Raw genomic sequence first — 27501 nt, forward strand, 5'->3', positions numbered from 1 at the left:
ACCAATTTTTCAGCGTCATGTAGGGATAACGCATTTCTTAACACTAAAATGTTTCGGAGGTGAAGAAACTCTGTCCTTGTAATATTACCTATGTGTTGATTAAACGTTAGATCTGAATCAGTTGTCACACCAAGATTTTTAGCTACTGAACCAGGTATTACAGAGAAGTCAGCAAGACTTAACATTAAATCTGAGCATTTATTCCGAGCAGCCTTTGGACCAAGAAGGAGAACTTCTGTTTTAGTTGGGTTTAAAATAAGGAAATTCTGCAGCATCCAGTTTCTTATACCTTTTACACAATCTTCTATTTTATTTAATCTGGATGTATTATCTGGTTTGGCTGATATGTACAACTGTGTATCATCAGCATAGCAGTGGAAACTAATTCCATGTCTATTTATAACTAAGCTTAATGGTAACATGTATAATGTGAATAACAGAGGACCTAAAACAGAACCTTGTGGAACTCCATATTTCACTTTTGTATAATTAGATGATACAGTATTTAATTGTATGAACTGAAACCATTCAGTGAGGTAGGATGCAAACCAGGACAACGCTATTCCTCTAATTCCAATCATGTTTTGTAGTCGTTCTAAGAGAATAGAATGATCTACAGTGTCAAAAGCTGCACTTAGATTGTGTAGTACCAGCAGAGATACGTGGCCTTGATCAGAGGCAAGAAGAAAATCATTTGTTATCTTAACTAGAGCCATCTCTGTGCTATGGTGGGGCCTAAAATAAGATTGGAATTTTTCATATATGTTGTTCTTATATAGATAGGAACAGAGTTGCTGGGCTACAGCTTTATCTAAAATCTTAGAAATAAATGATGTTAGAAATAGGTCTGTAGCTTGACAATTTGCTGGGGTCAAGATTTTGCTTCTTTATCAAAGGTTTAATCACTGCTAGTTTGAATGATTTGAGTACATGACCTAGGCTAAGAGAAGAATTATTGTTAAAATGGATTGAATTATAGCTGGGAGAACTTGTTTGAATAAGTTTGTTGGAATCATGCATGTTGCAGAATTTGAGGAAGATTATTTTTTCTAGTTCTGACTGCTGAAGTGGACAAAATGTTTCCAGTCTCTCTTCTATAACCACATTTTGTGTTGTTTCAGCCAAACCATATGATGACTAGGTTACTGGTATCGGTTGAACTTTTTGTATAATATTTTCTGTTTTGTTATTTGAAAAGTCCATGAAATCATTGCTGCTATAGTTAATTAAAATCTTCTGCAATTATTACTTTCTCTGTGCTCACTGCTAGGTCTGCAACAAAGTCACTGAATTCTTTTAAGAATTCTGAGTAAGGTCCTGGTGGCCTATAAATACTAATTAGGTTAATTATGCTATTATTTGTGACTGGATTGGTTATGTTTATTATTCCACCCTACATGTGCTGTACTAAAATGTTTATATCTTTCAGTGTTAATGGTGACTTCACAGATGTGCAAGTTACCCACTAATACACCCCATATTAGAACCTAGCTTTGGAGCTTTATGCTAGTCACCATCTGGATTTGTCCTTTAATTCTTTGGTCTAGAGAATATAACTTCCATTATTTTATCTTAAAAGTTAACTCATCACACCACAATCCTTGCCCCCCCCTTTTTTTTGGCAGTCCATCTTTGCTTGTAGAGGTCTCGGCCAGGGGTTGACAATATGTGACTCTTTTACTGCCCTGTTGTGGCCCCAAGTCAAGTCAAATTTTATTTATATAGCGCTTTTTAGAACAGGTCTTGTCACAAAGCAGCTTTACAGAAAAATCCGGGTCCAAGCCCCCATGAGCAAGCCAGTGGCGACAGTGGCAAGGAGAACAGCAAGAGGAAGAAACCTTTTGAGGAAACTAAGACTCAAAAGGGGAACCATCCTCCTCTGCTCGATACCGGATAGCAAACAGTGTCAGTATAAAATGTTAAAAGCAGGTGAAGCAATGGTTATAATTAAAAAGTCTGAGTCTGTGCAGCAGCAGAATTATCATCAGAAAGGTCAGTTCATGCAGGTGAGGTTTGCACAGCACAATAAGCCTTTAACCCTGAAGGCTGGCGACGAATGGAATTATTTATATTTTATAAGCACTCCAGCTGGTTTCCATATACATTCAATGTGCAACGAGAAACTGTCAAACAATAAAAAATGTCACTAAGCTGAAGCTTCTTGTTCAACAGCTTCTGCTTAAAATTTTCCTGTTCCACCTTATGGTACAGCAATTACATTCTGGCACCTCAGGCACCATTTAAGGTGGAATGGGACAATTCTAATGAAAAGCTGGTGAATGAGATGTTTTCAGCGCTGTAAAAAAGTTGAACATTTTGACATTTTATAAGAAACTAATCCACTTTTGTGGAGAAGTTTCCTGATGGATCAAAGTAAGCCTCTGTTTTATTAGCATTATATTTTTCAGCCTCTAGCAGGATATTAGGACTTACTGAGCACATACTGAGCATGTACATTAGCACACATGTTGTGGCTCCCAAGGTGGTTTGATTTTGGTTAAAAGGACAAAACGGCTCTTCTTAACATTTGGGATGCCAAACTGGTCTAGGCCACATAAGATGACCTCTTTTAAAATGTTTTCTGAACATTTAACAGCGTTGCTAGCATTAAATGGCCTTTGTCCCAAATTTTGGAAAGCACAGCCATCAATTTTAAGATGTGCTTGTATTTACAAACAAACAATGAACTCGATGAGATAAAACATTTAATATATTTTGTATTTGTGCTGTTTTCTTTTAAATACAGGTTAAAATGATTTACAAAACACTGCTTTCTGTTTTTATTTGCAATTTATGTACTGAGCAAGGTTTTTCTTTTTTTTGGTTTACGAATGAGAGATGATGAACGGAATATAGAGAGTTTATTATGAAATTGCAAGTGAGTTTCACAGTGTTGTTTTTTTTTTTTGTAAAAAGTGCAAGGTTCTTAAAAATTCAAGTTGAAATCTTTATCTTTTGTTTTATGTTTATGGTTTATGGCTGTTCTGACGCAGGGCACAATAGATATTGATAGAAATAGAAAGATATTGTTCTCCATTGTCTGTCTTTTTTACACCTGTGCACTATATATACCTACCACATTTTGTAAATTGTGACTATGTGGATAACAGGAAAAGCTGCTAAAACAGAAACATTTGTTACTAGAGAGTTAGATATTGCCTGTGGCTGTTGAATATAACCTTCCAGTCACAGTTTCCTACCAGTCAATGTGAAAAAGGTTCAGGCACTCTGGGGTGTAATGGAATTTTCTTTGCTTGTGCTTCGTGTCAAAGAGATGATGTAAAGTCTTGGGAAACAGTTGGCTGGAAGTCAGGTGATAGTAGTTTCTGGAGCAGCTTATTGGTTCTTGGGATGTCTGGTTTCTAAGGCAATGAGGCTGTTGCTGCCGATGAAGAATAAAGGTACCAGCCATCATCTGCAATGATTTTACACCACAATCAATCAGAATTCTTCAGTTCAGTCAGTTTTTCTGGATAGCTGAAATTGAGTGGTTAATAGTCTTCAGTCAGAAATGTGAGTATATGCATTTATTGTATGCAAATTAGATTAGCTAATAATAATACATAACTTATTTTTAAACCCTGAGACAACTACTAGATGCATTATGGTTTGGTTAATAATAAATAAGTAAAGGTCAGAAGATAAATAAACTGCCTTTTTAGATGCGTGGTAAAAACGTTTAAATTGTGCTGCACTGTATGATACATATTAACTTACATGTCTTCTGTTTTGTTTTTGAAAGTGTTTATAAGCAACCCAATGGATGACAGCCTAAATGACACCACAGATGTGGCACCCAGCCGCAAACGCCGGCAACGTCATCTCCAACAACTGGAGTCTCAGAACAAGAGACCTGCTCTAGAGCAGAGACAGAGCTCAAGGTAAAACAGCTTCTCTTCAGTACATTCTGTGTAATGCACTGTCAGAGGTACAAGGTACATACAATGTAAATGTACCCACAAAGATACAATATTTTAAGGTATAATCATATATTTTAAATCATTTTATTTCCCAGGTGAAAGGTACATAAATGTACTTTTTTAAATGATAGATCAATAAAACAAAAAGACATGGAGACAAGTCAGGGTGTGTGGAGTCAATACAAATTTAAAAATACAATTATGTTCAATAATGTTCCCTGTTAAAGGTGGTGAAGACATACCCTTGAGAGTACCGCAACAGTGACAATAAAGATACCGCCCCAGTAACAGTTTAGTTACTGAAAGTTATTTGATGTCCATTCTCTGATAGCTTTTAAGACTGTCCATGACCCTACACAGACTATGCACCTCACTAGGTTTAAACAAGAATAAAGCTGAATATCATCAGCAAATAAATGATAAGCAATATTAAAACTATTAATAATCTGCCCCAAAGGCAGCATATACAAAGCAAACAACAATGGCCCCAAGACCCTGCAGAACCCCACAGGATAATGGAGTTGAATCAGACACAAAATCTGCAATAGTTACAGTGAAGCTTCTCTCAGTGAGATACGATTTAAACCAATCTAGTACCGTGCCAGATATGCCCACCCAGTCGTGTAACCTATTTATCAGAATTTGATGGTCAACAGTATCAAACGCAGAGCTAAAACACTGAGCAATCACCTGCATCAGCCGACATCAACAAAAAATTAGAGACCCTCAGGAGAGCGGTCTCCGTAGAGTGATGCTAGCGAAACCCAGACTGGAAATTGTCATGCATATTGTATTTCTCTAAAGTAGCAGTGAGTTGGTTGGCCACCACCTTCTCTAAAATTTTAGCCATACAAGGAAGTTTGGAGGTAGGCCTGCATTCTTTAGCACAGCTGGGTCTAAATTTGTTTTCTTTAATAAAGGCTGAACAGTAGCATGTTTAAAATAAGATGGAACACAACCATTAGTCAATGAAGAATTAATAATAGTTAGAACTGCAGGACCAATACTTGGTAAAACTTTTAAAAATAAAGATGAAGCTATCACATCCACAGCACTAGTGAATGGCTTTAATTTCTTAATCACATCCAGCATATCTACGAAGCTGATAGGCTTGAAGGAATCCAAAACAGCAAAAGAATGTTTCCAAAACATGTTTCAGGCTTAATACTGGACCTAATGGCCATTACCTCATTCACAAAAAATGAAAGAATCTTATTAGAATCATTGACAGAAAAGCATGGCAAAGTTGCAGGTGGTGGAGAAACAATATTACTAATAGTATTAAATAAAATCTTACGATTTCTTTTAGAAGATAAAATTAAGTTGGCAAAGTAAGCAGACCTAGCTTCCTTTACTAAAGCATTAAAAGAAAAACGAAGATCTTTAAGATACAGGCGATGGACTTCTAACCCAGTAGCTTTCCATAATCTCTCAGACCTACAACACTTCTGTCTTAGAGAACGAACCTCATCGGTCATCCACAGAGCTTTATTGTTGATAGCCCTAGATCTGACCTTTAACGGTTCCACTTTATCCAGTAATATAGAACAGTTCTCATTAATAGATTGCATTAAGATGCATTAAGAACTCATCATTACAATTTAAATTAAAATCACAACAGAATTGTGCTGAGAACTGGTCGACTGATTACTGAGTGATACAACAAGTAAGTGACATTGTTTTGGCTAATATCAAAATATATGTATTTACATTTATAACACATTGTACATATAATGTATATTGTCATGAATATACCAAATAGTCCTTGAAAAAACACTCCAGGTCTTCGGTCAAATAGATGACCAGGCTTTTTAGCATGTAATCCCTTGTTGTGGTGTAACACCAATTACCCACGACCAGACTATTTGTTAAACAAATGACTTTATCTATAAGTCTTACATATCACTTATGTTGAGCAAGTATTCTATCTTAAGTTTTCAAAGAAGACTTCAGACACTGGGTTCAGTTGGAGAAAAAGGCTTCAGTTTTATTACAGGCAAAGTGCATTTAGCCTGGGCTTTAGGCTCTAGACCCAAACACAATTCCATGTTTTTATGTAATTATCAGAGATGAGGCAATCTGCTCTCACTCTTTTGATGTGTCATCATTAAATTCACTTTTTGGAGCCAGTAAAATTCAACCCATTAAAAAAGTTTAGTTGTCTTTTTCATATCTAATCATTAAAAAGCGCAAGCTGCATCTTTGGTACCCAACAATTCCCTTTGTTTATACCTGTTTACACACTGGCCTCCTTGTGGCCTAAGGTTCAAAGGGTTTGCTTGAAGGCCTCTGTTTCTTAGAAAAGTTCTGGTATTTTCCAACACACAGACAAAGTATCAGAGGCTTTGCTGTCTTATGTATACTTTTCAATGTCCTATGTATATATTTATTAATATTAATTTATTAATGATGTTCTCTGCAATCATTGTATTTAATTATGTTACAAATTTTATTATGTTACTACAAATCAGTTTATTCCATCACCCTCCTTATTTCAATGTCATCACATTACAACAGGGAACAAAAATAAAGATAGAATGTAACCAAACTGTACGCAAACTTGTTGCACGTTGTTGCTGCCTTTTTGCATATTTTATGTGTAAGAAAATGAGTATCGATTCCCTCATAGTTAAATAGGCAACTATGTACACTGCTCTGCCGATTCTCTTAGTTACTTCATACTGTGGTTGTAACAAACTTCATGTATATATGTGTTTTATTTGTGAAGGAGTATTTTTTATAACAAAGCAAAAATTAGTATAGTTTACTTTTGAATGGCTAATTAATAGTTGTGAATGCTGCGAATGGAGTCTCAGAGCTAGTGCAAAGTAGGAGCAGCTCAAAATTAGTAAGGTGTATATATATATATATATATATATATATATATATATATATATATATATATATATATATATATATAATATTGTTTTTTTTGTTTTTTTTAACATTAAAACAATTGTCACTCAAATATAAAAATGTAATTATAGAAAAAAGTATTAATCAAAATAGTGTGATGTGGCAAAGTAATTTTGCACTTACAGACATAACTCTATTTTAATACAATAGAAATTAAATTATTGGAATTTGAAGCAATATTTTTAAGATGTATAAACAAAATATTTAAATTTATTAAACCAAGAATTAAACAGATGTTACCCGACCTCAATGCCGTGGCCTAGACTGACATGTGTCACATACATGACGATATGTTAGTTAATTGTACTTTTCATTGGTTTCATAAAAGCTTAATTTTCACACTTGTTCATCATGCACCAAGTTCCACTTTATCTGCGTACTCTATGTATGCATTTCTATACTCTATGTATGCATTTCTATACTCTGTGTATGCATTTTTTTCAGTTTATTCACTGCAAATTCCTTTAAAGACAGATTTCATACCACTATAGTTCAAACTGAGGTGGATCTGGCTAATGTGATACAGGAAGCTGTGGTCTGACCGAGCTGAGATGGTTTTGTGATAGGTGTTGCTTAGTTCTTATTTCATCTTACTATGTTGTTTTAGTGGTTCCCTGCCTTCATTGTTCAGGAAACACACCCCTATTTGAGAATCTGCTTCTGAGGAATAGGTGCTAACCCAAGTAGCCACCTATTTTAATTAGCCGTTAGCTACTTGGCACTTTTTGGTGCAGGTCATATAACAACTTTCACAGTGTGCTCAATTGTGAAATTGACTGAAAAGATGACAGCTAAATAAAAGCCAAATATACCAGAAAAGGTGACTAAGCTTGCTGAAGATAATGAAAATTATATTTGTGTTTCATGATGTGATTAGTGGTTAGGTAGAGATGAGCATCAAACACTGGGCCTCAGCTACATTGTTGAGGATGTTAAGTTAATTTTACTTTTTAATTTTTTGTTTATTTATTTTTTTTGGAGAGGGAGACAAGCAGTTGTGTTGCTTGGAACTTGCTTGTGAGGGAATGGAACTAGCTAGCCACTCTTGTCCAGCGAACTTCACTTTTAGACTGGCTACATTAATTGAGGACATGAGCATAACTTAATGTTACATTAGGATTTTACAATAAAAAAACTGGAAAAAAAGTTTTCTTACCAAGTATTTTCAAACAGGTCCAGTCTGACTCCACAATTCAAATTTGCTCAAAATAAGAATTTTACAGGCAGATCTAAAATAATCCAGATAATAATCCAGGTAACAGCTATTACTAGTGGACCGATTGAGTAGCAGCAGTGCACCCACTCTAACAGATTGTATTTTTAAAATTGACCCATGATAAGGCATGCCCAACTTCATTGACTAGTTTCCTGGATGACAAATTAACCAGTCATGCTGTAGACAGCATGATGAGACAGCCAATTGCAATTGTTTCAGTGTGGTAATGTGTGTTAAGTTTAATTTGTAGGCTGTTGTTTGACCAATTAATTAAATAGTTTTCATTGCAGAGTATGAATAAAAAAAAAAGTGTGGTACACACATGGTACAGTATATATTGGTATATATTGGTATATATGTACATATGTATAAAATTTCCACCCTTAGTAAATTTAAGGCACACAGGGTCATTTTATTCCTATGTAGGTCTACTAGTCTTTTAGTCGATCTTATGCCAAAATGCTAACTGACCATATGTACATAACAAATTCATGTTCTGATCAGAGACTTTAAATACTTCAAGCTGGTTGTATGCCATATGAGTGTGTTTTTGAATGTGGTGAGTGATTTGTGGAGAGTCTGAGTATGTGTAAGGATGTGGGTTCATCTCTGTTCGCATTTTCTCTGTAAAGCACTGGATCAACTCAGTGGTGTCTAAAGCATTATATAAATAAAGTTGACTTAATTGAATTTAAGCTAAATTGCAAAAAGTTTTTTTTTTTCCTCGCACTATTTCTGAAATGTGGAATTTTTGTAGCATTGCCATTTTCAATTTTCTGAACAGCAGATAAAGGCCTGTTACAGTTTAATATAACACAAATGTAAATTATTTTAATCTACATTGGAATTTGTAAATGTTAACCCACTCTTAACCTTTTGTTGTGCAGTGGTCATTTGTTTTCAGCATCATCTGAATTCTCAAATCTCAAAAAACAAATAATGCTAAATAAAATTGTGGCACAGATTACTCAACTCAACGAATTAGATTAAACAACATTAAAGAACATTAATCTGAATTCTGAAGGATTATTTTTAGATTTTTTTAATCTTCTAGAATCATCTGAAGTCAAATATAAAGAATTCTAAAATTGTTTAGTATATATGTTGTTCTTCTGGTCTTGACAAGGCTAAATGATAAGCTTGCCTGTAATGCACCTTAACCTGGCAGTATTCCGAAACATGCTGGGTTTGTTTTTGTGTTTGTTTTGTGTTGTATATCTCACAACACTAAATTTACATGTAAAGTGTTATTTTCATTGGAAGGTGTTGCAACGTTTCAGGTGTTGACCAACATTTTTACAAGAAAGTTGATTGGAAAAAACGTCAACAATCATAAAATATTTGTTTCCATAGCCTGTATTGAGGTTTTTTTTGAAGCATTAAAATATTTTTCATAAAAAATCCTTTGGATATAAATGTAGCTAATGAAGGCTTGTTCATGATTGGATTTGTGTTTTGACTTGAATTCCATGAAATATGTCTTGAGCAATGCAGTGCACTGGTTTCAGCAAGACTTTTCTCTAACAGCTTACAGAAAACCCATAAATCTCTGAGACAGTAGACTTTTGAACTGTGAACACTAGTCATATTCCCAATTGTAAAATTGTTGGTTGTCTGTTTTGTGCTAGTCAAGCAGACACTGTGATTTTCCCACAGCTTTTTTCCACTGTTTGCAAATCAAATATTTTTAACTTTTATTCATTTGCCAGCACTTTTCTACAAGAAGTGGATTTCTCCCACTCCTTTTTGCTATATTCAAATTATTTTGCTTCACTCCATTAATGGGAAAATATGCGCAACTCTTTTGTCCAACTGTTTATTTGTACATTAAAATCCCCCAGATGGATTTGTTGAGCAATAGGATAGTGCCTCATATTCATTGCTGCATCAGGGATTTAGGTCCTGGGAAAGAGTGTTGTGTTTCTCTGATTTCAGACACAAGTGCAATCCTAAGCAAACATAGTTGTTCAAACAAATAATAAAAAAATTAGATTTCTTTTGATACAGACTACCACAATTCCATATTACATAGCACATAAATAAAACAATGAATGAACTAAATAAGTAATAAATTATTCATTTGAGGTAGGCCATGTGTTATAACTATCAAAGTTTCCCCCAAATGTTCTCTTGATTGGCAGAAGGATGTATTCCCATTACAACAAAACTGGGTGTTTCACAGATCTCGCAACTTTAGTAGCCAGGGTACTGCTCAGGGAATCATTGTCAAAATTGTTTCAGTGCACTGGAACAATTCTCAATTCTCACAATTTACCATAAAAACTAGTCAGCCTTGACTGTTCACTATACTCCCTGACCAGAAATAATGTCACACCTTTAGCTCGATTTTCAGAATTTTTTTTTTTGATTAAAAAAAGTCTACAAGTTTTTGGTGTAGCAAGACATTTTATCACAGTTTATTATTCATCAGTTTTCTACTAACTGAAATATTCACAGCAACCTGGAAGCTACTAGGCAAACCAGTTGCATTTGTTCCTGTTTTAACTTGTTCTTATGCTTTGGTGTTAAAATTTACCGCTTACTACCAAGAAAATAATCACACACCATATTAAGCGCATTCACATGAGAAAATGTTGTATTTCATATGTATTGTGCTTTATTTATTCATTTTATGAACACAGCAAACAGTAGCCTCACTTGCTATCAGGTTTACTAGGTCCATTCAGAAATATTCAGTTACACTGAACCTTTTTTTCTTTACTGAAAGGATCAGGTTTAATTTTATTTCAAATTGTTAATTAGATGTCTGTACAGTTGTCAGTTGACTGTATTTTAGCTATAGCTGCTATGAACCGCTTAGGTAAACCATGGTTAGCTTAATTTACATTAGAAGACTATTGATCCCGGCCATCAAAACGCTGGTCCCAAAAGCAGCAAAAGTTGGTGTCAGCAAACTGTAAAGATTTTTGTGATTTGGATAGCTGCTATTAGTTAAACATTAAACATATAATGAGTAGCAAACTTAGTGGCATATTCATAGATACCTGATAACTAGCTGATACTGTGAGTCGGTTATGGTTAGTTAACATTTTACATAATGCTATATTAACATACAGATAAAAGGAAAACAGATCTAACTCTGAAATGGCGTTTTACTGCTGAGTCAGTAAGAATTTACAAGCAATGCGAAACCTACATTGATTCTACAGTTTATTACAGACTTCCAAACAGTAAGGGCAAAAATGGTGCCTGACTTTAAAAGTATTTCAGTCTACCTGGAAGGATAGTCTTATAGACTATAGAAGTGCACTTCCTGCAGCACGCTCAATCTCCTTACTATGTCCTTTCTGACTGAAAATAATAAGAATAATCCTAGATTTTTATTTAGCACAATTTCTAAATGGACGAAGAACCAAACAGCTACTGAACCCCAGATGGCTAAATTCCAAAAACTTGATCCCTGTGAGCTATCTCTTATTATTATCTAATCAATGAAATGTATCTTTACTGGCTGGCTCTGCTTGATCTTGGTGCAGCATTTGATACAAAAGACCACTCTATCTTACTAGATAGACTAGAAAACCTTGTACAAGTAACAAGAATAGCTCTTTCCTGGTTCAGCTTTTGCCTGACTGATTTGCTTTCAGTTTTTGAATGTAGATTACAAAAGTAAAGTGTGGTGTTCTACAAGGCTCTGTTTTAGGACCTTTATTCACATTATATAGGCTATCACTGGATACCATTATCAGTAAACACTACGTTGATGAAGCACTATTATATGTACTGACCAAATCAGACTAGTATATGCATTTTATATGCATTTAAGGCTGAATGCCCTGCTGTCTGGATAAACCTTAACAAGCTTCAGTTAGTCCAGAATGTAGCAGCCAGAGTCCTTACAAGAACTGGAAAGTTTGACCATATCAGCCTAGTTTTATCAAGCATACACTAGTAGCCAGTTAAATTCTGCATTGAGTATAAAATTCTTTCACTGACATAGAAAACTCCAAACAGCTTTGCCCCTCAGTACCTGAGTGAATTTCTCTTATTACGAACCCTCACACCTACTTAGATTGCAAGCTGCTTGCTTAGTATTATTATCTAGAATAAATGAAGTTACATCAAGGGGTAGAGCCTTTTCTTACAAAGTTTTTCATTCAAGTTTGTTGACTGTGGAATGGAGGGCTGCCGACATCACAGGGAGCACTCATGTCTCTGTTACCCTCTTGGTCTCCCTTTTTAGTTAGTCTGTAATAGCTAAACCTGCTGGCGTCTCTGCTGCACTCTATTGACACTGTATATTGTAATCAGTCTCACTTAACAGAACTAAATCTGTGCATGTGTTCTTTGCTGAGCTGAACACCTGCCCATTCTGTGCGGTCTAATGCTGTTGGATTATTTGCCTTGATTGGGTGCCCACTGCTTGCCTGTCTCCTGGAGCAGTTTGTCCACCATGGAACTTCAGGTACAATGCTGCGCAAACCTCACCTGCATGAACTTATCCTCCTGATGATGCTGGTGCTGCACAGACCTGAACTATTTAATCATAGCCATTTCTTCACCTGCTTTTCCTACTTTTTTGTATTTTAATATTTTATACTAATGGAAAAATCTTTTCTCTGCTCATATTGCTCTCTTTTTATTGTTTGCTGTCCTGTGTCAACTAGAGGAGGATGGGTTCCCTTTTTGAGTCTTGATACTTCTAATCTTGATGCTAAGGGTTTCTTCCGCTTGCAACAGCTATAGTAAAAAGCGCTATACATAAACTTTGACTTGACTAACTTACCAGAGGGGATGAGATTGTATTGGACTTGGTCTCACTCATAAAGGTCTGCAGTTACTATACTGGACCTTGTCACTTCTACGGTTTAACAGACTGCTATTCAGTGAAAATATGTATGTATATCTGTACAGGCATAACATCATATTTACCATTTGTTTCACAAGTGAAATTCTTCACATTCTTCCAATTTGTTTTTGCCTGTTCTTGGAATAATTTGTGTGTAAAGCAAAAAAAAAAAAAAAAAAAGCTTCTGTAAATGTCCATTTTGATCGTTGTATGGTGCTATACAGGAATAGAAAGCCCTCTCAGCTTAGGGTAGTGTTGATGTGTTGATTTAGTTTTGACTTAACATTGAGTGTGTTTACATGCATTTAATAATCTGATAACTGCAGAAGATTAGATTTTGTCAGTGATCCAATTAGCACATTTATATACACTTGAGTAATCAGATAATGGAAACCCCCAGGTTTGCATGAGTCTGGCAATAATCAGATTTCTGCTTGTTAACATAAAACTCAAATGTCACATTGTTTTTCATTTTTTAATATAAACATTAATCCACTTTATCAAAGTATAAACATACATCATCTAGAAGAATTTCTAAAATCATAAATCATCATAAAATCATCTTCATTGTCTAAGTTGATTTATAAATACATTTGCTTGGTCAGAGAATAATAAGAGATCATGAACACTGTCTCTACTGTGATGAGGACTAAATACAGTTTGAAATTAAATACAGATAGAGCTGTAATTTGATAAGAGATGAGGTTGACGGAAGAGGCTTGGTTATTTCTGGAAAAATTTATAATAAAAAGGATGAGGGGCGACAGCAAGTAGGGCCTGGGTTCAATTCCCTGGTCGGGTGACCAGGGTCCTTTTTGTGTGGAGTTTGTATGTTCTCCCCGTGTGTGTCTGCGTGTGTTTCCTCCGGGTACTCCGGTCCCCCCCCACAATCCAAAGACATGTAGTCAGGCCAGTTGGACATGGTAAATTGCCCCTAGTTGTGAGTGTGTGAGTCAATGTGTCTGTCTGTCTGCCCTGCGATGAACTGGCGATCCTGCCTTCCGCCTGATGACCACTGGGATAGGTTCCAGCACCCCGTTACCCAGAAGGAGAGGTGGCTTAGAAGGTGTGTGTGTGTGTGTATGCGAGTGAAAGATTTTGAGGTGGAAATAATTTTAACTTGCTGTTTGTTGAAGTAAGGTAAAAGATTCCAGCCACTCTGCAGTATTTATACTCTACACAAGATCTAGATTATCTTTGTAGGGCAGCAGATTTTTAGAGGTTAACTGTGCATTTTGAATTATTGCCTGATTGTTTTAATTTTATTTGTGAAATTCACAAAATTATCACTGCTGTAGGTTGATGGCATCTGGGTTCAGTAGGTGTTTGGTTCTTATTTAAATTAGAAATTGTGCTAAATACTTATTTATGATTATTTTTAATATTTTCAGTCAGCGAGGAGAGAAAGCTTGAGTGTGCTGCAGTAAGTGCCCTTCTATAATCTATAAGACTATGCTTCTAGGTGGACTGGAATACTTATAGTGAGGCCCAATTTATGGTTTATTTTTGTGGACAGTCTGTTTTAAAGCTTGAGTATGATCGTTGTACCATGGAGCAAGCTTTTTCTGTCTTACTCTTACTTTCTAATAAAGCCTATTAGAGTCTAGAGTAGAACAAAAGTATTCTGTAAGTACACTGTCGTAATATCTAATTTGATAGTTTCAGACAGAGAGCTGACAGAATCTGAATTAACTGTTAAGATACTGACATTTAAGACATTGCACTCATTTACACTAAGAGCTACTTAATTCTGCATAGCTTACTCAGGTATGGTATCGGATTTAGTGTTGGCAAGTACTTATAAATGTGTACTCGTACTTTTACTCAGTCTGAAAACTAGGGTATCGATCCATTCTTACCAATGAGCCATTGGTATTGCTAATGCAAGTCTGTATAAATCTAGTGTTTTTTGGCAAATCATCAAAGACTGAAAGTGCTTTTTCTGTACTACTGGATTTTTATTGCATCCTCTCAAGCTTGGATTTGAAACAACCAGTGAAGTCTCAAGGTCAGTTATTATTTTAAAAATCTTGCCTTTTATGCACTAAATGGAAAGGAAATGGAAGGTCTTTCTTGAAAGCCAACCATCTGGCATCTGACACATTATACATCTGCAGATTACGACTTGCAGCTCTATTATTATTATGTATGTATGTATGTATGTATTATTATAGTATAATGTGTGTATTATAATGTATGTGTTATGTATTATATATATTAATAGTACAGGCCCACCACTTTTGAAAGTCTGACACCACCCCTACATAAATAAACTTTTTTTAGAACTCAAAAATGTTTCAGTTCAGCAATGCTTTCAGTGTCTACTTAGCTGCTTCCTCTTCTGTTCTGTGAAGCCATACAATTAAAACTTGTGTTCTTGTTGGACAATTAATGTAAGGACATTACCATAGCTAATAGTAACTGGTCTGTTAAAGGAAGGATGATGGCAGTAGCCCTTGTCTGATTATGTGAGGCACTAAGGGCCATAATACAGGCCTTGTACAGACACAGTACAAGGATCTCTGGGTCAATAAGCTTGACTGACAGTCACACCCAGATGGCGGGACACTGTGCCATACACATCTGCTTTAATAAAAGCCTGTATTCAAAGCATTCTTTCTTTCCATTAATAATGCTGAGAAGAATCATTTCATTCATAGAATTAATTTTTTTAAAAGTGGCAAGTTCAGCTTGGACTCTCACGTCTGATCCATTTCAGAGTCCTATATTTTAAATTCCTTAAAACAAAGTGAAATGTTGCAGTAGCCAGTGACTCAGCTTCCTTTCATGTTCGTGTCCAGTTGTGTTCCCATTTCACAGAAGTATCTCTCCTCTAGGACACAGAGAAAAAGCTCAAAAGAAGGTTAGTGAAAGTAATGAGTAGTTCACAGAAAAAGAACAGACATTGCACTTCAGAAGGATGTATTTTAAGATAAGACAGTGAGTGAGTAAGGAGGGAAACAACAGTTTTCTTTCTTTTTTGAAAGAGTGAGAGAACTTGCAGTATGCTTACAGCTGCCTTGTGGGATTGGCAAAACCCGACTACAGACAAGAATCAGCCATTCTTGGCTAAAATACTGTGCTATGTGTGTGTGTTTCATGACACAAAGCAGAAGTTGCTTTTGTTTGTTTTAATTGCATGGTTTAATTCATGTATAGTAGGTAAGTAAGCGCCACTACATAGCAAGTGGCACATTGGCATACACTAGAACAAAACTGAACCAGAAATGACAGTTGTTTATTTACTAGCATAAAAGCAAAAGTACTTGAGTAATAATAGTAATAGTAACTGCATGATGCACACCAGATAGGAAAATCAGAATAAGTAATGATTATGCGGAATCTCACTCCCTCTACCCAAAACAGAAGCACAGAAGAAGAAAAAAATAAAATAAAATAAAAATGCTGCCCACTGATTTTCATTAAATATTTGCTGACTGCTCAACAAGTCAAAATTACCCATATATTTATATATATTTATATATATATATATATATATATATATATATATATATATATATATATGTATATATATATATTTTTTTTTTTTTTTTTTTTTTTGTGGTTTGTTCTCATGCTCCACCCTTTACTTATATCCACTGCAATAATAATCTTATAGTTGCACAGTGTTATAGTGTACCTTACAGCCCCCAGAGTGCTACATCTGACCACCCTCTCCCTACTTCACAGACATGGCCTTGTTTTCTTTTAATTAAATCCAGAGGTTTTTGTCATGCTGTGGGTCATGATTTAAGTGTTATAATTGGCCTTTTTTCCCCCTTGCGGACAATCGACATCCATTTTCTTACTTCTCTCTTACTTAATTTCCCATATCACTGATTTTTAATGGGAGAAAGTGCAAGATATAGGACAGGAATGGTTAAAGTCTAAATATGAATAAGATCTTTTTTTTTTTTTTCCAAAACTCATTCCGCAGTAGTTTCTTATACCCCTGTGCTGCCACAATCCAATTTCTGTACAAGTGGCTCACACAGTTAATTATCAAGACTATACTTACAGTACAGCAGCATTTAGTTGCCTTAGATACAATGTCTTTGCAATAACTTCCAGATGTAAACTTGGCAGGAAAACCTCTTGACCAAGCCAGGCATTTACTAAAGTATTTAGTACATAGTACATGCGCATACATTCTATGTGGGTGGTCTGCCTAAAATGTACTGATTTTCATAAAAAACATTAAAGCATGTGCTCATGAGATTGTAAATGGTTAACAAACATCAAGAATGCTTAACATTCTAACAAATAGGTTGGTAAACCACATCATCTTTTCTTTTTCTTTTGTCTTGTACAGTTAGTCTTGTAGAGTTAGTTTTGTGCTGTACCAATGGAGTTGTGTGTGTGTGTGTGTGTGTGTGTGTGTGTGTGTGTGTGTGTGTGTATTTTATATATATTTATACACACACACACACACACACACAAACATACAGACGCATTTTCTAAGCCGCTTCTCATTCAGGGTCGTGGGGGTTGCTGGAGCCTATCCCAGCGGTCATCAGGTGGAAGACAGGATACACCCTGGACAGGTCGCCAGTCCATCGCAAGGCAGACAGACAGACACATGGGCGGCATTACATTGTACATATATATTACATTATACATATATATAATATATATATACATTACATTATACGTAACATATATAACATATATATATATAAGCAACATACATTTTATATATATATATATATATATATATATATATATATATATATATATATATATATATATATATGTGTGTGTGTGTGTGTGTATATACATACAGTACTGTGCAAATGTTCAATGATTTTATATATATATTTATAAGCAATGGAATGGCGACCTGTCCAGGGTGTATCCTGCTTAGAAAATGGATGGATGGAGATGTATATGTATGAATATATATATGTGTGTGTATACATATACATATATATATATATATATATATATATATATATATATATATATATATATATATATATATATATATATATGTATGTATATGTGTGTATATATATATGTGTGTGTGTGTATGTATAATAAATAGTGATTTTATGGATATTAGTGTGTTTGTTTAAACATTTTCAAACCACTCCTTGAGGAAGCCCAGTGTTATATGTACAACCCCAATTCCAATGAAGTTGGGACATTGTGTAAAACAAATAAAAACTGAATACGATGATTTGCAAATCTTTTTCAACTTATATTCAATTGAATACACTACAAAGACAAGATATTTATTGTTAAAACGGATAAAATTTATTGTTTTTTGCAAATATTCACTCATTTTGAATTTGATGCCTGCAACATCTTCCAAAGAAGTTGGGACAGGGGCATGTTTACCACTGTGTTACATCACCTTTCCTCCCTGAAAAACACATTACTTGGATGGCAGCATATGTTGCTCCAAAACCTGTATGTACCTTTCAGCATTAATGGTGCCTTCACAGATGTGCAAGTTACCCATGCCATGGGCACTAACACACCCCCATACCATCAGAGATGCTAGCTTTTGAACTTAGCACTGATAACAATCCGGACAGTCCTTTTCCTCTTTGGCCAACAGGACACGTCCATCCATCCATCCATCCATCCATTTTCTAAGCCGCTTCTCCCTCAGGGTCGCGGGGGGTGCTGGAGCCTATCCCAGCGGTCATTGGGCGGAAGGCAGGATACACCCTGGACAGGTCGCCAGTCCACCGCAGGGCACACAGACAGTCACTCACACACTCACACCCAGGGGCAATTCAGCATGTCCAATTGGCCTGACTGCATGTCTTTGGACTGTGGGAGGAAACCCACGTAGACACGGGGAGAACATGCAAACTCCATACAGAGAGGACCCCAGAAGAACTGTGTTCACTGACAATGGTTTTCTGAAGTGTTCCTGAGCCCATGTGGTAATATTCGTTACAGAAACAGGTTTTTAATGCACTGCTGTCTGAGGGATCGAATGTTGGTTTTCTGCCTTGCCGCTTACTTGCAGAGATTTTTCCAGATTCTCTGAATCTTTTGATGATATTATGGACTGTAGATGATGAAGTCCCTAAATTTCTTGCAACTGCACGTTGAGAAATGTTGTTCTTAAACTGTTGGACTATTTGCTGACACAGTTGTTCACAAAGTGGTGAACCTCACCCCAGCCTTGCTTGTGAATGACTGAGCCTTTCAGGAATGCTCCCTTTATACCCAATCATGACACCTGTTTCCAATTAACCTGTTCACCTGTGGAATGTTCCAAACAGTAGTTTTTTGAGCATTCCTCAACTTTCCCAGTCTTTGTTGCCCCTGTCCCAACCTCTTTGGAACATGTTGCAGGCATCAAATTCAAAATGAGTGAATATTTGCAAAAAGCAATAAAGTTTATCCATTTGAACATTAAATATCTTGTCTTTACAACATATTTAATTGAATATAGTTGAAAAGGTTTGCAAATCATGTATCCTGTTTTTATGTTTTACACAACGTCCCAACTTATTGGAATTGGGCTTGTAGTTAAAAAGCAACTCCTGGTTTGACCAATCAGTGCTTTCTTTAAATTGTGCTCATGCTGTGAAGATGTCAAGGAAAAAATGGTACCAAGAAATTCTTGTTACTTTTTATTAGTTTTATGTTTATTTGAATTATGAATGACTTAATTCTAATGTATATTGTGATAAAGGTGTGTGAGATTTTATATATATATATATATATATATATATATATATATATATATATATATATATATATATATATATATATATATTACACACACCTACACACACACACACACACACACTCACACACACATATATATATATATATATATATATATATATATATATATATACACTGCTCAAAAAAAATAAAGGGAACACTTAAACAACACAATATGACTCCAAGTAAATCAAACTATTATCTATCCATCTTTTTTCTTTTTTCTCAACTCGGTACTTTAGAGTGTTTGTAAAGTGTTTGTAATAGTCCATAATGAATTTACTTCTAATATATTTTATTCATGAAACAAACAGATGTGATGCCGCAAGTGAATTTCACTGCTCTTTTTTGGAGCACATGAGACACTAGCTGCCACTCATCTGTGATAAAATGCGCTGTTATAGTGACATAAGATCCTTTGGCAGTAGCTGTCCATGTTACAACTATCCTACCCGTTTTCTTCAGTGATTTCATAACTTCAGTTTTGGTGTTGTAGTGTTAAATATCTTTGAGGCAGGATGCTGTATCTCTGCTCCAAAGTGTGCAAAATAATGTGAAAGCCTTCGTTCCAGCAGACACATGCAGAAGAAGCATGCACTTACAAAGTGCTGTTTTTAGAGAATCATTAGCTGGTAACTGATATTTAAAATCTGCACAACTATTACTGATTGTCTTTGTTAGCTGAATAACAAAAGAATGAGAGCAGCCCCTTGTTAACCAGTGAGAATAATGTATTTGTGCGTTAACCCATTAACATGCAGCAGTAAAACTCCCTTCCTGTCGCCCCTGTCCCTTTTTTCATGTCTGGGCCTCCAAAGCATTGGGTGTCTCCAAATGTATACTAGCATTGCATTTAACAAGGCTTTGCTTAAAAGGCTACCTGATCCTCAACACTTCCTGAACTTAATAGGAAAGCGGGGCCATAAATCATCTTTATTTTCCCCATTACCTAATTTATTAGTTTAAAAAAAGACCTCAATTTTTCCATCAAGGGCAAGTAACCTATATGCAGCTTAAGGTACAATTTAAATGCTAGAGGGGAGTACTGCAAGTATCCCACCCTCTAATGAAAATTATTTTTTGCATTAATATCCAGTTTTATTACCCACTGATTAATTCTTACTGTCATTTAACATTCTTAATTTGTTTTTTCCACATAACGTTTTGCTAGTCTTATATCATCAATTCCCTTATTTTATTATTACTACTCTACATGCATAAGTAAAGTTGTATGTGTGTTATCTGATCTGAGTGGAGGTTGGGTACAATGCAGAATGTAACCACTGGAACACCACTGAAACCAGTAGCGTGAACTAATCAACCATTTGACCCAGAAATAAACATACCAAACTGTAGAGTATACATGTGACAATATCTGATTTTGACCAGAAGAATAAGCATTTACCCAAATGGGATGCATCACCTGACGTAGCTTGTCAAAATTTACCTTTTGATTTGGTTGATTACACATTTCCACAGATGATGTTGGAAGTTGTCATGTGTAATCTTTCTGCTATTTTGATAGTGTTCACTGACTCTGTAATTGTAGGAATGAGTTGCCTGAAGAAGCCAAAGCAGAAGTGCAGAAAACTCCAGTCCAAGATGGTCCTGATCCTGATGACTTGTTTGATGACATCTGACTGCCTTCCAGAGATCTAACACAAATAAAAACAAGACGAAACACATGTTTAACTCATTTTTATTTTTTATTAATAAATTGTGGACAAGTTGATTTAAAAATATATAGCTTATTAAATAAAACAAGATGATAGTGATAGTGATAAATAACTTGACATTTTAGCCCTTGTGTATATATGATGTGAAAACTAAATAAAGAGCTGCATCAGTGACTGACTGCATTCTGTGTTTACTGAATTGTCCTGTAATTAAACACTTCTTTACAAAAGAAGATGGTTCTGCTATTTTAACTTGACATTGTAACAACAGAAGAACCCTTTTGGTGCTATTTAGAACCCTTTTCAGAAAGGTTCCATATAAAACCATATTCAGCCCCATTTTCTTTACTAAAGGACCCTTGAAAAAACATCTTTTTAAAAGTGTATAGTGTCAAATTACTCAAGCTGATGACGTCCACTTATCAGGATGTGTTTTTGAGGAGTCATGATACGCAGGGGCGGAAAAAAAATATACCCTGGCGAGTGAACTCATCTACTTGATATATGCTATATTTCCAAAAGTATTTGCTCGTCTGGCTTCACACGCATATGAAGTTGACATCCCATTCTTAATCCATAGGGTTTCATATGATGTCGGCCCACCCTTTGCAGCTATAACAGCTTCAACTCTTTTGGGAAGGCTTTCCACAAGGTTTAGGAGTGTGTTTATGGGAAATTTTGACCATTCTTCCAGAAGTGCATTTGTGAGGTCAGACACTGTAATTGGACGAGAAGGCCTGGCTCGCAGTCTCCGTTCTAATTAATTCCAAAGATGTTCAATTGGGTTGAGGTCAAGACTCTGTGCAGGCCAGTCAAGTTCTTCCACACCAAACTCACTCATCCATGTCTTTATGGACCTTGCTTTGTGCATTGGTGCACAGTCATGTTGGAACAGGAAAGAGCCATCCCCAAACTGTTCCCACAAAGTTGGGAGCATGAAATTGCCCAAAATGTCTTGGTCTACTGAAGCGTTAAGAGTTCCTTTCACTGGAACTAAGGGGCTGAGCCCAACTCTTCAAACACAGCCCCGCACCATAATGCCCCCTCCACCAAATATTACACTTCGCACAATGCAGTCAGATTACCACAGTTACCATTCTCCTGGCAACCGCCAAACCCAGAGTCATCCATCGGATTGCCAGATGGAGAAGTGTGATTCATCACTCCAGAGAACACGTCTCCACTGCTCTAGAGTCCAGTGGCAGCACTTTACACCACTACGTTCGATGCTTTGCATTGCGCTTGGTGATACAAGGCTAGAATGCAGCTGCTTGGCCTTAGAAACTCATTCCATAAAGCTTTCTATGCACTGTTCTTGAGCTAGTCTGAAGGCCACATGAAGTTTGGAGGTCTGTAGCGATTGACTGTGGAAAGTTGCCGACTTCTGCGCACTATGCGCCTCAGCATCTGCTGACTCCGCAATATCATTTGATGAGGCCTACCACTTCCTGCTTGAGTTGCTGTCGTTCCCAATCGCTTCCACTTTGTTATAATACCACTGCCAGTTTACTGTGGAATATTTAGTAAATTTAGAAATTTCACGAATGGACTTGTTGCACAAGTGGCATCCTATCACGGTACCATGCATGGAATTCACTGAGCTCCTGAGAGCGACCCATTCTTTCACAAATGTTTGTAGAACAGTCTGCATGCCTAGGTGCTTGGTTTTATACACCTGTGGCCATGGAATTGATTGGAACACCTGAATTCAATTATTTGGATGGGTGAGTTGAAGACTTTTGAAAATAAAGTGTACATAAGGTGTGTGTCTATCAAGACATCAACATGTGCAGTATAAGGTTTACAGACTGTGTGTGTGTGTGTGTGTGTGTGTCTCTGAGTGCGTGATGGTAGGAATTAATGTTTTATTTTATCTTGTTATATTTTATATTTATTTTATCTTATTGAATGTCTGTCTGATACTGTGCACTGTGAGCTCCTGTAACCAAAACCAAACTCCTTGTGTGAGTGGCATACCTGATCAATAAAGCTTGATTCTGATCATTTTCATGAGGTCCTTAGCTCATGGGGGCCCTAGGCAGCTGCCTACCTTTGCCTAGTACAAAAACACCCCTGATGGTACAGGAACATAACTATGCAGAAGGTCAAAACGTAAGCTGCACAATGGGTTTGGTCTATGAACAAACCCAGATGCTGCTTGTATTGTATATAATTGTTTTTTTCCATGCCTTTAGCTCGAATGTTGGTGTTCCCTCAAAGTCTGATTATCAAGAACTTCACAAATCACAAACATTCTAAAAGTGGACTGCTGTCAGTTCAATCGATCCACTCAGTTATAGAAGTACGAGAGAACATGTTATGTAGCGAGGTGATATCTGCTGTAGGCCACCTTGTTTCATTCAGCTTGCACGGTAATGTATGAGGGAAGTGTCCGAGGGAGTGTTTAAAAGAGGAAAGCACCACTCTGTGTGCTGGATCGCTGTCTTGTGCCCCTCCTTTGCTCAATGACGAAAGCACTGGTGTACATTTAATTTGAACGGGCAGCCGGTGGTGTTTTTTCTGTGATTTTCTTGATTCCTGACGGTTATACCACGGTGAAGGCAATTTGCTCAGGCTCTGTTGGAGCATCAGGAAGGGTTTCCCAAGCGTCCTTAATAAGATAACCTTTCGCGAATTGGAACTGTGGATAATAGAAAATTATACACGGGTTTAACAGTAAGCTTCTTCTTTTTCTTCTTCTTAATGTTGCTGCTATAGTAGTAGTGCTATATTAATAATAATAGTAATAATATTAATTATTATTTTGTTGTTGTTATTATTATTAAGACAGCCAGAGCTGTACATACGTTTAACCAGTGACTTCGCAGCAAAGAGTTATTCTATTTGCAATAAGGGAAATTTATGTAGCCTATTGGTTTCCAGAGTTTATGCGTTGCCGACTAACTGTAACTTTTGTGCGTGTAAATCTCTCCTGGTCAGCTGCAGGACAAGTCGATCTCAAATACGAGTTTAAATAAGTGCATTCGAGCTTTACGTTAGCACAACTCAGACATCTTTTAGTACCGTCTGCTCATGTGCTTCTTTTTAGTGTGGCAGTGTAAAATGTTAACAGGCTACTTACGTTTTACGTCCTCCATCATTCAGTTTGCCTCCGTTTGTCAGTATACTGCGCTTCGCATGTCCTATTTAGAAGCGCCTAGACGTCCTTAAAGCATTAAGCAGTCCAGCTGAATCCTTAATGCTTTAAGTAACTGCGGTACTTGCTATGCTCTACTGAGTGTTAGAGCTTTGCATACTGTACCTTATACTTTTATCTTATACCGTAACAAGCAGGCGTCATCATGAGTTCGTGATTTGATGTTTGAACAGTTGACATTTTCTGTTGGTCTACTAGATAATAAAGGACGTGCGTTCTGTTAGTGCTAAATATTTTACTCATTTCTTATCCTCTGCTTCCTCGCCTCTTTCTTTTCTTCTTTTTAGTTCGGACATCTTGTTTTAACGAGCCAACAATTTCTCAATAAGTCAAAAGACTTCATTATTTTTGATCAACTTTTACGAAAGGATGCACTGTATGTGATAATGTCTGAAATAAGTTACTTTACATCTGGTTTACAGTAGGCAATCCTTTTAAAATGCAGGGAAAAGCGCAACAAAGTTAACTTCTACTGTTTACCCCAGTACAAGGCAGTGAACAGTGCTGTTTCACAGAATGGAGGGTGAGGGTGCTGTTGCTTATTCTATGGATGAAATGTTATTCTATGGATGAATGATTTTTACATTGTTCCTCGCAGAATGGAGATGTTGGTGGGCATAAAGCACATCTTCTGGTTTGTCTCTCTTTGCAGCGCTGTAACACACGAGGGTAAGTCGCTATGACAATACTGTTTTTCGAAGATATTTACTGTACTCTAGTGCTGTAGACAAGCTTTAAATACGTAAAAAAGCGCCTCCAAACGGATCTTACAGACAGCGATGAGCAGATGAGAGAACCGAGTCTTTAAAAGAAAGGCACTTTTTATTCTTCAGACATACCAAAATTGACTTTTACACAACATATGTGCTTTGTAAAGAAACATTCGAGCTGCTGTGTTACACTTTGTGTAAAACCTTCATCCACTTCATTGTCTGTGCTTAGACTCACTCCAGTGGATGAGAGTAGAGAAGAGTCCTCCAGTATGGGGTTTTCTGGCAGAAAAGGTGGTTCTGCCGTGCCATTTTTCCACACTATCAACATCAGTGCCTTTGCCCAATTCTGCCCTGACCACAACCATCACTCTAAGTACTACATCCAAATCTATCACTGGCACACCAATAGACCACCTCCGCATCAAGTGGACAAAGCTGGAAGGTAACACTGAGGCCACAGTACTGGTGGCTCAGAATGGGGTCATTAAAATTGGGCCAGACTACAGAGGCAGAGTGTCAGTGCCAAGCCACCCAGAGGATGTAGGGGATGCTTCTCTGACTGTGGTAAAACTTAGGGCTAGTGATGCTGGAGTCTACCGCTGTGAGGTCATGCATGGCATTGAAGACACCCAGGACACTGTCATTTTAGATGTTTTTGGTGAGTGTTATCAGTATGTTTTTTATATAGTATTGTTTTAGAGAGCATACTTCTTCAGCATCAGCAAAAAGGGCAGAAAACATGTATGTGATTGTGTATATATATATATATATATATATATATATATATACACACACACACACACACACACACACACACACACACACACACACACACACACACACATATATATATATATATATATATATATATATATATATATACATACATATATGTGTGTGTGTGTGTGTGTGTTTGTGTGTATGTGCTTTACCTATATAGCAACTACTTTTCTTTTTGAGAGACTTGCTTTCAGCTTTTCAAAGCAATCTGCAGGGTTTTTTTCCACCCCTCCAAAAGTTCAGTCCTAGAAGTTGGTTAAATTTTTTTGCTTCTCACAATCAATGTAATCCTAACACATTAAGTAATGAGGTCTGGTCTAAGGGGTCATCCTGAAAATTAATAACGTATGTTTAATGTCTCTTTTTACTGGAAATGAAATAAAGAAAACGTGGCTTTTTCACGGAAGGGTATAGGGCTGCACTGTGAGGTCATTGTTGAAGAAAGCCAAAACTGTAATGGTGTCATCTTAAGCAGAAGGCAGAGCCATTATAGTGCTTTTTGACAATTCTGTAGTCCATCACATTTGGAACCTATTACATTTTCATTAAAATACATACATTAAATGGCAAAAGAAATTAAGGCAATATTCACTTTTATGGACATATATGATAACAAACATAACTCTGTAACAATGCTAAAGTGCTCTGTTTTGAGTAATGACTTGCTTAGATGAGTTTCTTAAGAAAAGCTGGACAGAAGTTATCTTGGGCCATAGGGGACACACTTCTGTCCCAGCCAAATAAACTAATTGCTGACATGCCTTGGAACCATATTTAATGCCACTTACCTTTCTGAACCACACATATGGTACCCTTTTAAAATAGGTTTGATATTACACAGGCAGAGTTTCAAAATAGCTGAAATGCATAGTGATTCCTCATTTCAGTTTAACAATGAGCAGTTGTATTTGGTCAGTATTTAGAATCAGTTATACAAAGGCAGCATTCTTCTATTCAGGCCCCATGCCTCCAGGAAAATACATCTAATTGAGCATCTGTTCGCCCCAATAAGCTTGGAAGCCTGCTATAAAACAAAATAATCTGTAAACCCTGATATTTTACATATATCATGTAAGTTGTATCAAAGAAAATTTTGGAACAAGAAGGCTTAGTATGTAGACTGCCATTTCCAGACAATATGTTCATAGTATGGTATCCAGCTACAGGTTTCATGAATATATTAAAATAAAAGAGTTACAGAGAGGAATAAAAAATGATCTAGGAGGCCCACGTGTGTATAAGGTAAATGTGGTCACATGACACCAATTTCGAGCACTGTACCTATGCTTGTGTGTTTGTGTTGTTTTGGTTTATAGTTTGTATGCAGCACAGTTACACATAAAACATGTTGGCTGACTTTTCCTGTTTAAAAGACACTGAGCTTGCTAATAAGACACACTTGTGTAACATTTTCTCTGCTCATTGAGAACAATAAAACATATCTATGAGAGCAGCAGAGAAATACCAGTTTAACAACAATACAGTTAACAACAAGACAGTTAACATTTTTGCTATGTCTCAGCTACAAGCACATAGGAATAGAGCAAAAATTTGGACCATCTTGAGGGCCCTGAGGATTGATTTGAGAATCGCTAAAGGCAGTGCCTTAGTCCCTCATTA

The 27501-nt window shown here is 36.3% G+C and overlaps 2 protein-coding genes across 6 annotated transcripts in view; both read left to right on the forward strand.

Annotated features, from left to right (window-relative positions):
- Positions 1–21414, forward strand: part of xrcc4 (X-ray repair complementing defective repair in Chinese hamster cells 4) — a 57525-nt gene extending 36111 nt beyond the window's left edge. For all 4 annotated transcript variants that reach the window (XM_037547302.1, XM_017693788.2, XM_017693789.2 and 1 more), the window contains 2 exons: positions 3743–3881; positions 21105–21414. In XM_037547302.1, coding sequence (XP_037403199.1) covers positions 3743–3881; positions 21105–21195 — 230 coding nt within the window. In that variant the 3' untranslated portion in view covers positions 21196–21414. The remainder of the gene's footprint in view (positions 1–3742; positions 3882–21104) is intronic.
- Positions 21415–23741: 2327 nt separating this feature from the next.
- Positions 23742–27501, forward strand: part of vcanb (versican b) — a 35949-nt gene continuing 32189 nt past the window's right edge. The window contains exons 1-3 of one of the 2 annotated variants that reach the window (XM_017693782.2): positions 23742–23907; positions 24987–25057; positions 25331–25759. In XM_017693782.2, coding sequence (XP_017549271.1) covers positions 24988–25057; positions 25331–25759 — 499 coding nt within the window. In that variant the 5' untranslated portion in view covers positions 23742–23907; position 24987. The remainder of the gene's footprint in view (positions 23908–24986; positions 25058–25330; positions 25760–27501) is intronic. The other variant, XM_017693783.2, reaches the window with a different exon arrangement.

The sequence above is a fragment of the Pygocentrus nattereri genome, chromosome 18 (genome assembly GCF_015220715.1).
Source record: "Pygocentrus nattereri isolate fPygNat1 chromosome 18, fPygNat1.pri, whole genome shotgun sequence".
In the NCBI taxonomy this organism is placed as follows: Eukaryota; Metazoa; Chordata; class Actinopteri; order Characiformes; family Serrasalmidae; genus Pygocentrus; species Pygocentrus nattereri.